The 11,593-nt window shown below is 43.8% G+C and overlaps 1 protein-coding gene across 1 annotated transcript in view; it reads left to right on the forward strand.

The window, feature by feature from the left end:
* The first annotated feature begins 3,908 nt into the window (after window positions 1–3,908).
* Btg3 (BTG anti-proliferation factor 3) overlaps window positions 3,909–11,593 on the forward strand; it is a 15,041-nt gene continuing 7,356 nt past the window's right edge. The window contains exons 1-3 of the mRNA XM_005360546.2: window positions 3,909–4,113; window positions 7,280–7,458; window positions 11,296–11,433. Coding sequence (XP_005360603.1) covers window positions 7,286–7,458; window positions 11,296–11,433 — 311 coding nt within the window. The 5' untranslated portion in view covers window positions 3,909–4,113; window positions 7,280–7,285. The remainder of the gene's footprint in view (window positions 4,114–7,279; window positions 7,459–11,295; window positions 11,434–11,593) is intronic.

Consider the following 11,593-nt stretch of genomic DNA (forward strand, 5'->3'; position numbering starts at 1 on the left):
GTTTATGCTGTTATAACATAAACAAAAGGCTGAGCTGATTAAATAATAGAAATTATTTTCTTACAGTTCTAGAAGGTGGGACATCAAGATCCTTGGACCTGGTGAGGATTCACTTCCTGGCTTGTTGTCTGTCTTGTGCGTGTATCATCTAGCAAAGAAGAAAGAGTGATAGTCTCTCTACTGTCTCTTCTAATAGGACACATACACACGATTCCTACGGAAGGCTATGCTCATAATCCAGTCACATCCAGAAGCCCTCATCTCCCAAATACCATCCTGACATGGCTGAGTTATTCTAAACAACAGTTGGTGGTGGCAGCACAGATATCCACTCCAGAGCAACTCCCTTTACATACTTTCTGCAGAGAATGGTCTCATTTGACCGGAACCATTTTATCTTTAAAACTATTATATATATGGATGAGTTTATACATATGCATATGAGTGCATCTGCCATCAGACAACAGAGGTGTCTGGTCCCCTGGAACCGGAGCTCCTGGTTCAAATATGGGTGCTCAGAATCAAACTTGGATGCTCTGAAACAACAGCACATGCTCTTAATAAGTGAGCCATCTCTCCACACTTCTGTTTGTTATTTGTTGATTTTAGGAACTAGAACTGAAATTTTTCTGAAGTACACAGACAGGGCTTTAAAAACAAAAAAAAGCAAGGCAAGTTTTATGTATCTGAGTGTTGGGCCTGTATGTATGTTATGCACCATGTATGTGCCTGGTGCCGGAGGCAATCTGGAGAGGACGTGGAGTCACCTGGAAGTAGCGTTATGGATGGTTGTTAGCAGCCATGTGGGTGATGAGAATTGAATCCCAGTCTCCCAAAGCATGTTCTCTTAACCACTGAGCCATCTTGACAGCCTCCATGGGCAAGTTTTGAAAAGAACAGAGGGCTGGGCACCCATGGCGTGCCTTTAATCTCAGCACTTAGGAGGCAGAGCAGCCAGAACTCTGTGAGTTCAAGGTCAGCCTGGTCTACTAGAGCTAGTTCCAGGAGAGGCTACAGAGCTACAGAGAAGCCCTGTCTCAGAAAGAAAAAGAGAAGAGCACAGATGGAGCTATAGAGTAGGAGAAAAGTGAATGACAGGAAACAGAAGTGTTACAGATGTGTTTAGGAATAGTGAACATGCGAGGGTTCAGGTTTTGGCCTTTTGTTTCGTTTTAAATATGGTACTTCTGTCAGAACCACGTGGACCACAAATTAATAAAGATTATATATGGATCCTAGCCAGGCATGGTAGCACACGCCTTTAATCCCAGTACTCAGAGGCAAAGGCAGGCAGATCTCTGTGAGTTTGAGGCCATACTGGTCTATAAACTGAGATTCATGACAGACCGGGCTGTTACAGTCTCAAAAAAGAAAAAAGATTACATACAACATTAATAACAGGATTTAGAAATTTCTTGACAATTAAAAATGTTTGTAACTAGCCGGGTGGTAGTGGTGTACGCCTTTAATCCCAGCACTTGGGAGGCAGAGGCAGGTGGAGTTCGAGTCCAGCCTGGTCTACAGCGCGAGTTCCAGGACAGCCAGGGATACACAGAGAAACCCTGTCTCGAAAAAAAAATGTTTGTAACTACCTATTTTATGAAAACATAGAGTTAAAGGCCCATATCAGTAAAATAACCTCTATGTTATTATCAGTTTTAAATGAAAACTCTTATGCCATCTCCTGGAATGGCCCAAAGAATACTTACTACATACAGCACCATCATTCAGTTGAGAAACAGCCCTAGTTCTACAATAGTGGAACTCTATTGTAGATGCCTCTCATTAAATAAAAAGTATAGTACACTACTTTTACAATGGTTTGAGCGGTGTATATTACTGGCAAAAGTTATTTTTTGAGTTGTACCAGGCTATAATTGTTAGGAATTTTTCCTAACGTGAGCGCTCCGCAGATGCAAAAATCCCAATCAAGCCAAATCACAACAAGCCAAATTAAAAAATATCTAGGTTTAATGAGATTCCTGAGCTCTCGGGTGGTCCCAAGAGGGAACTGGGAGGCCGCTAATGCGACCACCAGGGGAAAGGAAAAGACCCCAGGAAACTTTCCAGGGAAGCAGTTTAAATAGACTGAGGGCGTGGTCAAGATTTTGACTGGCTTGTCTTGACCCTCCTCCGGGCGGCAAGACTTGGCGGCACAGGGACAGGGCCTCCAAAGATGGAGGCCAGAGAAAGGGGCTTACAATAATCATCAAATCAGTAATGAAAAAGTTTAAATATTCATAGAAAAAGGCTAACACATGTTGCCAGCCCCTAGTAAACAACAAGAAATCTGGGGAAAGCTTTAACAATTAGTTTTTTTTTCTTCTTTTTCTTCCTCTCTCTCTCTCTCTCTCTCTCTCTCTCTCTCTCTCTCTCTCTCTTTCTCTCTCTCTCTCTTTCTCGCTCTCTCGCTCTCGCTCTCTTTTGGTTCTTTTTAGACAGGGTTTCTCTGTAGCTTTGCAGCCTGTCCTGAAACTAGCTCTTGTAGACTGTAGGAGCCAGCCAGGATAAGCTAAATATGGACAGATCACCCAAAGGAAGTTCTTTACTTCCAACCATCATCACCTGCCAGTGTTGGACTCAGCCATCGATAAATAAGAAGCCTGAGTCTCAGTAGGTTACCCTGAAGCAATACTTGGTTGCAGGAAGAACCATAAACTAAGATTACCTGAGTACCACCCAAGAACAGACCATCCAAAGGAAATGCCTAACATTCCAACTGCTGTAGATAGGATCACCTGCCAGCACACACACCCCAGGACACCCCAGACAAATGCCATCCAATCAGGAGTCCTGAACCTCAGAGACCCCTCACCCCCACCTTTACTACTATAAAAGCCGTACTGTAACTGAGCTCGAGGCTCTCCGTTTATTCTAATACGTTGGACATGCGGAGACCGAGTTTGCAAACTTGCATAAAATAAAGGCTATTTGCTTTTACATATGGGACATGGTCTCCTTGTTGGCTTTTGGGGGGACTTCGCGGATTTGGGCATAACATAGACCAGGCTGGCCTCAAACTCACAGAGATCCCCCTGCCTCTGCCTCCCAAGTGCTGTGATTAAAGGCTGCAGCCACCATAGTTCTTAATCTGCATTTTTTAGTCTTCCGTTAAAGAGTGTCCCATGTTTTTCTGGCCTGTTTGAGTTATCAGCTTCGTTCACGACACTGAACCTTGTTGCCAGCTCAGACTAAGAGATGGAATGAAATGTGCCCCTTTCATATGTGTTTAGCCAAGGTTTAGTTTTATTCCTGGGAAGTCCTTGAGTTAAAGTGCCTCAGAAATGGGAAACCTGGCCACTCAAGGATTGCTTCACAAATACTCCACAGGAGGCTGCCATGCTTGGATGGAGACACCGACTCTGCCAGAAAAGTGCCCAGGTAAGAGTTATCTCACCCAAACAATCTCACGTACAGCAGGCTGGGGAGGGAACAGCCAGTGATTTCACAGCCGGATGGAGGAGGAGAGTTGGTGCCAAGCTCCCCGAGGCGACTGCTCGCTCGAAGCAACGTGGAGATCTGGACTGAACCTGCCCTCAGGCAGCAGGGAGGCAGGTGGTACCGGGGGAGCGAGACTCGCGTGAGGAGGAGTGGCTGAAGAGCCGGGAGGACATAGCCCGCCGGCCTCTTCACGGGAGGTAAGGCCCCCCCGGGACTCCTGCTGGAGGCGCCGCCGCCTCGTGCCAGCCCAGCCGTCGGAACCCAGGCTCGGAGCGCGGCCCGAGGCAGGAGCCAGCCGCGCGCGCACGAGCCTGCTGGGGGCGGGGCGGGTCCCGGCGAAGCCCCGCCCCCGGGGCGCGCGCATTGGTTCGGCGCAGCGCCCGGCCTCTCCCAGCCACCGCCCCTCCCTTTTTCCGGGCCTCGAGCCCCCCGCGCGCCGCGTCGGGACCGCGCTCGCCTGCTCGCTCGCTGGCTCGCTGGTCCGCGCGCTCCGTCGCCCGCCAGTCTGCCCGGCGCGCGCTCGGCGGCGGCCCGACGACGCAGCAGCAGGAGCAGCAAGAGGAGGAGCAGCAGCAGCACTAGGCGGACGAGAGTCCTCGCGCTCGCGCTCGGCTCCCCGGGCCACGGAAGGAGGTTGTAGCCGGCGAGGGTGCAGCCCCAGGAGTGGCGGCGGTAAGGAGAGCGGGCCGTGGCGGGGACGCGGTGGCGGAGAGGAGAGCGGGCCTGGAGTGAGGGGACGCGGTGCCCCCCCCCCCGCCCAGGGCATCGGGGAGGGAGGCTGGGACTCGGCCGCCGCCACGTCGGAAGCGGAGCTGCAGCGGGTCCTGGAGGGGAGGCGACGCCTCCTCGGGCGCGTGCCACGTCGCCTACCGCCTCCGGGCAGGCGACAGCGGGCGTCGGGCGAGCGGGAGAGCCGGTGGCTGGCAGGGGCCAACCGGCTTGCACAGGTTGGACGCGGCCCAGGCCGGCCCCTCAGGGGTGCGTGGGGGGCGCCCCACCCGAGCCGGGCTGCCGGACCCTCCGCCCCGTTCCGGCCGCATCTGGATCTCGCTGGCCACGACCGCCGGGCGGTCAGGGCGCCTCGCCCCGACCACGCTTGCCGCCCCCTCCACCTTGGCAGCGTCCACCTGGAGAAAGACTTGTTTCTAGAAATTGCGACTGGCTCTGTTCATTACCGGGGAGGGGCGGGGGGGGGGAATACAAAGTTACAAACTCCTAGAAGGCCGGGCTTGTGGAACAAAGTAGAACTTAAGGAGCAGCCGCCGCGGTGACGACGGCCCGGGATGACGTCACCAAGCGGTGTTTAAAATGGGAGCTTTGAGGGGGAGTGTGGGTGGCTCCAGGCGCCTTAGGTCTAATGGGTCCCTCCTGTAGTGGCTCGCCCCCCCCTCCCGGCTTCACTCCTGGAACACTGATAAAAGGGGGTGAATTTTTCAGCTGTTCCAGTCATCGTTCCTTCAAACAGAAAAATAAGTCCGTATGACTCATCTTCTGTTACAAACCAAAAGCAACCACTAAGTGGTTCTTTCCTTCCTTTATTTTTTTGATACGAAATTGAGCAATCAAAAGCAAATCCCCAAACTCTTACGTAGCACAAAGTGGCCGCCTTGATGAATGAGGACGGTCTAAGGATCAGTCCATTTCTTTAGTGTGAGTCTTTGGTTTCGTCGGGAGTGGAGCTAATGTACTAAAATCAGCAACTCTCTTAGCCCAATCGTGTATTCCATTCCAGTCGGTTTTCAGTCCCTCATGGGTGTTCTAAAGTGGGAGGTCTAAATGAAGCTTCATAAAGTGGGGAATGCCTCACATTTTCCAGAAGGGAGGCTTACAGCTGTTGTCGGTTGAAGATCTGTGTGTTCACACACTGCCTTGTGGAGATTCCATCCACCAGTTGGTGATGGGAGTGGGCAGTAGGTGAATTTGGCATTCTGAGAGTCCGAGAGGTTTGAGTATCTTACCTTCCCATGAAAGAAGAGAGAGACAATGGCTGTCAGGACATGTCTCAGATAACTGTATAGAATTTGACTCTCAGTGAGGTCCCATTTTGGTTTAGCATTTGCACACAGTAAAAGATTCACATTTGACAAGAAACTTAATCTCAGCACTTGGGGATGCAGAGGCAGACGGACGTCTGTGAGTTCAAGGCCAGCCTTGTCTATCTACAAGAGCTAGTTCCGGGACAGCTAGGGCTGTTTGAGAAACCCTGTCTCAAAAAACCAAAACAAACAGCAACAACAAAAAAAAAAGAAAAAGAAAAACTTGAACAAGAACAGTTTAAGAAAGCTAAAAGAACCAGGTGACTCTGGGCTTTTGTCATTCTTGAGTTTTTTAGAACAGTCTGTTGTTAAGCTAGTTCACTGGTATAATCAATACAGAAGGCCTTGTCGTTGGCACCCAGAAAGATGATGTTACTTAGTAAATGCTACATCTAAATATCTCCAAGTTACTTTCATAAGCCAAGTGAATGAGCTCATCTCAAAACATATGTATATTCAAAACAACCATAACAGCCTTGGTGGATTAATCAATAACAAATCAGATCTTCTATTTTAAGAGTCTTTGATGCAGTTCCAAAACGTAACTGATTATTTAATTTTCTGAGTGATCCTGAGTTTATGTTCTGTTGAATGTGTTTTAATACTCACTATTTTGTCTTAGCTTTTTAGGAAGATATATCTATTCCTGAAAGAATATTTACACAACACTCAATGCAGAAAAACTTTCAATGCATTAGCAGCTTTATTGAAGTATAATTCACATATACAACTTATGCATTTTAAATAAACAGTGGAGTGCTCTTAGCATAGTCAGAGTTTTAATGTTTTTGTTTTCTTGGGCTTATAGCTAGTAGAATTACTGGAACTGTCATAGTTTTTTAATCTTTTGGGAGAACTACACAAACTTCTCCAAAATGGGGCTATAGTACTAGATTTTAAAGATTTTTTTTTCTCTTTGTGTTTATGGGTATTTTGTCTGCATGTATGTATGGCCACCATGTGTCTGCCTGGTACCCTCAAAAGTTAGAAGAGCCCTCTGGTTTTGGAGTTACAGATAGTTATTAACTGTAGTGATATTTTGTTTGTGTTTTAATAAATAAAGCTTACCTGAAAATCAGAGAGTAAAACAGCAACACTAGTCAGGCTTACAAACCAGGCAGTGATAACACACACCTTAAATCCTAACTAGTAACCACACTAGTTAGTCGTGGTGCACACCTTTAATCCCAGCACTAGAGAGGAATATAAGACGGGAGGAGACAGCTCTCAGTCAGTCTCATTCTGAGACTCCTGGAGGCAGGATCGCCATTTTGGACTGAGGTAGAGGTAAGAACCAGAGGCTGGCTATTTTGCTTTTCTGAGGTTGAACCCCAATGTCTGTCTCTGAGTTTTTATTAGTCATGCTACAATTAACCACCATGCAAGTCTGCTGCAAGAGTAGCAAGTGATCTTAACTGTTGAGCTATCTCTCCAGCCCTGAATGCTAGATTTGAAAATGGACTCTTCTGTTTCGAGTTAGGATTTGACTTACTTGGTAAAAGCTGTGTGGTATTTATTGCAGTGATTCTTTTGGGGTGTTACCTGGTTCTGTTTTAGTCTTCAGAAGCCATGTGGTGTGTTCATTACTGAACTACTACTTAAAACTAAGTAGTAATCCCAGTTGTATTTCCTAAGGTCTCTGAGGACTGAACAACATTAGTGGTGATTACTGGACACGAAGGGAAAGCTCTAAGGGGCATATAGTGCAGAACTTTATTTTCCAGTTTGTGTGTGTGGAGTTTTTTGTTGACACTGTTGTTTAGATTTGTGTTTTGTTTTTAAGAAAACTTTTATCTTTACAGGGAAAAATGAAGAACGAAATTGCTGCTGTTGTCTTCTTCTTCACAAGGCTGGTTCGAAAACATGATAAGTTGAAAAAAGAAGCCGTTGAGAGATTTGCTGAGAAACTGACTCAAATACTTCAAGAAAAATATAAAAACCACTGGTACCCAGAAAAACCATCAAAAGGACAGGCCTACAGGTAAAGAATTAGATTGGATGGTTGAATTGGACTACATGTAGATCAATATGTGTAATGGCTACCAGGCCAGAGGACTGAAGGTTTAGACATGCCTATCATGATTTTATCTGCAAAATAGGAAACTCTGGGGTGTCACATGGTATTTTCCTGTTCATTTTAAAGTACAAGTATTTGCTGATGGGTGCTATTGTTTAGTCTTGAAGCCAGAGCTCTAGATTCATCAGTCAGTTTCTTTTGCCTAGTCTGGCTCCTGCTCAAGTACGTTTGTTATTACCATGGGTAGTCAGAGTTTTCCACAAATCTAGAATTCCTAATCTCTCTTAAATGAGAGTGATAATTAAGAGTTGAGGGAAATTAGTTGCTTTGTATCTAAAGATAAAGTGTATCCTTCCTGTTCTTTTAAGAAGGCAAGGTGGTGCACACCTTTAATCCCAGCACTCTCAGGAGGCATAGGTAGGCAGATCTCTGAAGTTCAAGGCCAATCTGGTCTACACAGAGCGAATTCCAGGTCAGCTACGACGAGAAATCCTGTCTCGAAAACCCTCCCCAAAAAAGAAGATAAAATAAGAATCAGATAGAGCCAGACATAGTGGCACACGCCTCTAATCTTAGCGCTCCAGAGACAGAGGCTGATGGATTTCTGTGATTTCAAGGCTAGTCTGGTTTACCTAGTTACAGGACAGCTAGGGCTATATTAAAAGACCCTGTCTTAAAAACAAACGAAAAGATAATTAGTATAACATGTCCTTGGCTTTTATAGTGATGATCTTTTATATTGTACATCTCCTTTGTGGTATAAGCCAGTTGAAGGTAACTCATCTATGTACGTCAAGTGGTAAATACTGACTTGGGATTTGAAATGGTTTTGAATGCTGCCGGATTTCCATCACCGAGTGTACACCGCAGTCTTGGCACTAAGAAGGAAGAGAGTGCCTACTTGCAACTGACTTGTATTCTGATCGTCAGTTACACACACAGCTAGAAGAGCAGACTTTTCCTTAAGCTGTACAAGAAGAACATGCCCTGGCATGCTCACTTTGGCACAGATGTATCTACTGAGAAGTAACTTCCTGAAACTAGCTATCGGAGCATAACGGGTCTACATTGTGAACATGGTCTCAGAATTTAAAGTGAAACACGGTTAACTTGTGACAGCTACAGAAATTCTTTCATTTGTGCACATTTGCTGTCCCTGCTGTTTGTCCCACAGACCAGTACGTAATGAGTTTTTATATGAAAGGTCTTCTTGGTTAACACTTAAAAGTATAGAGCTGCCAGCACACTCCTTTAATCCCAGGACTTTAATCCTGGAGGCAGAGGCAGGTGGGTCTCCGAGTTCAAGGCCAGGTTGGCTCCAAAGCTACACAGAAAAACCCTGTCTTGAAAAAAAAAACAAAACAAAAAACAAAAAGATTATAGAACTACTTGAGAAATCTAAGACTGAAGTGGAAAAATACAATTTTATTGTTATTTTTTTATTTGCTTAAAGCCAATTGAGGTTTAATAGTGTGGTGACATGAATAAGCCCAGGTAGTTTCTGTATTTTTTTCTTAATATTTTTTACTCAAAAGTTTCCTAGTAAGTTGATCAATAATATGAATACAAGTAGACATATAGCCTTTAATTTAGGATCAAATAATTTTTTAACTTCTCATTTTATTCCTCTTTGCCCTACGCATCTTGGTTTTTCATAGTGAACAGGTTTTGTGAATTAGAGTTGCTTTATATACATGTCTTACTGATGTTAAATGGATGCTTTTGGAAGTGCCAACCTGCTGAAAAATAGAAGCACTACCAAGTAAATACAGTAAGGTTAGAGAGTGTGCCATTTCATTTCCATTAATTCTGAAAACTTGAGGAAAAGGTCATATAAGACTAAATTGACAATGTAATCAGAAATATCATTGAATCATTTTGAAGCTTCCATATAAGTAAAACCCTATTAGACTTCATGATAGATGGAAAAGGAAAAACATAAGTTAAAAATGTTTTTGTACATTTTTATAAAAATGAAATATTTGTAGAAGATTGTTTGGTAATATAAAGCTTAGCATCTGAATCACCCTCGTGACTATGATATGTAAACATGAAGAGCTCCACAGTCTCAGATGCTTTTAGACTTGGTGTATGGGTCTTAAATAATCCTGTATAACGTTAGAATCACCAGGGTGATTTAGATGCTAAGCTTTAAAATCAGATATAAAGTTTGTTTTAGCAAATTTAGGTACATTACATATTTTAATGCTTTTTTTAGCCTACATACTGGGATTACTTTTATTAACTAGTCTTCAAATGCAAGATTATAAAAGTTGCATGAAAATAATATAATACGGAGCCAGAGAGATGGCTCAGTTGTGAAGAGCACTGACTGCTCTTCCAGAGGTCCTGAGTTCAATTCCCAGCGAACACATGGCAGCTCATAACATCTGTAATGAGACCTAGCACCCCCTTCTGGTATGCAGGCATACATGTAGACAGAATACTGTACACATAATAAATAAATCTTTTAAAAAATAAAATAATACTACTTACTTAATGCTTAAATTTTTTGGCAGTTACAGTATATAAGAGACTCTGTACTTATCCATATTTATCTTGATTTCTGATGTTATGTTTCCAGATTAGATTCTGAGAACTAATAATGTTCAGAATATGAATATTTTTACAGGTATTATATTGCCGAACAATCTTCTACAAATATTTTATTTTTATAAAAATGTACAAGGAGAGCCGGGCGGTGGTGGCACACGCCTTTAATCCCAGCACTTGGGAGGCAGAGACAGGCGGATGTCTGTGAGTTCGAGACCAGCCTGGTCTACAAGAGCTAGTTCCAGGACAGGCTCCAAAACCACAGAGAAACCCTGTCTCGAAAAACAAAAAAAAAAAAAAAAAATGTACAAGGAGGCAACAAGTTAGGCGGTGAGTAGGGTGCTGCCTATTGCTGCCTATATGTCTGCATTCCATTGTGAACATGGCTTGTCTTGGGTTAAAATGTAACGAGCTTTATTAATTTACTATCTTTACTAACTTATTTTGGCAACTTAGATAAAAGGAAGATGTTATTTACATCAAGTAAAGCAAAAATGTTTTAGAGTCACATGTTAGTAAGTATGTGATATTCATGCTTCTACTGTCCTTGAATAATTATTTTTGAAACAATTGTTGTTGAAGTAAAAGCTGTCTCCCTTAAGAGTTAACCTTATTACCTGGGATGTAAAAACAAGTTTGTGGCAATAAAACTTGTTACAAAAATTTCCAGTTTGCACTGGATGGAGTCTTTTATTAGTTATTAGTTACAGATTTTATCAGCTTACTCTACAAAACTTTGTAATGTCAGGGCTGGGGATATAGCTCAATTGGTTGAGTACTTACTTAACATGAAGTTTAGGGTTTGATCCCCAGTATTACTATAAACAGGTGTGTGGGTTTCCATCTCTAATTCCAGCACTTGAGAGGTAGAAGTGAGAATATCTCAAGTTCTAGTAACATAATCAGTTTTCATAGCAAGTTTGGGACACATAAGACATGCCACACACATGCGCGCACGCACCCCCCCCCAAAAAAAATTTAAGAGTTCTAAGTAACCATTTTGTTCTCTATTTATTTGATATCCATGTGCTGTTTAGTGGTCTCTGCTAACTTAGGACTGGTGATTGCTCTGGGCTCACCCAAATACTTCTAGGCAGCCTTTGTGTTGCCTCTCTTGCCTGAAAGTTCAGACTTGAGAATCTCCAAGGTTCTCCATCAGAGTATTTTGTTATTACTTACTTTCATATATATTGGGATTTATGATTGAGATTCAATCCTAACTATCAATCTAATTCTATTTTGTTGTAGATGTATTCGTGTGAATAAGTTTCAGAGAGTTGATCCCGATGTCCTGAAAGCCTGTGAGAACAGCTGCATTTTGTATAGTGACCTAGGCTTGCCAAAAGAACTTACACTCTGGGTGGATCCGTGTGAGGTGTGCTGTCGGTGAGTCTTCATGTTTAGCAGCTGAACCAATTTTACCAAACTTGTTCCTGTGTGTCCCACCTATAACTCTTTACAGCCAGGAGCTGGCAGTTTGGCTTTCTCAGAAGACGTTTATGAAATTAGACTATGAAGGTGGGTGGTGAATCTATTTTATACCATG

Source organism: Microtus ochrogaster, linkage group LG3 (genome assembly GCF_000317375.1).
Source record: "Microtus ochrogaster isolate Prairie Vole_2 linkage group LG3, MicOch1.0, whole genome shotgun sequence".
NCBI classification, from domain to species: Eukaryota; Metazoa; Chordata; class Mammalia; order Rodentia; family Cricetidae; genus Microtus; species Microtus ochrogaster.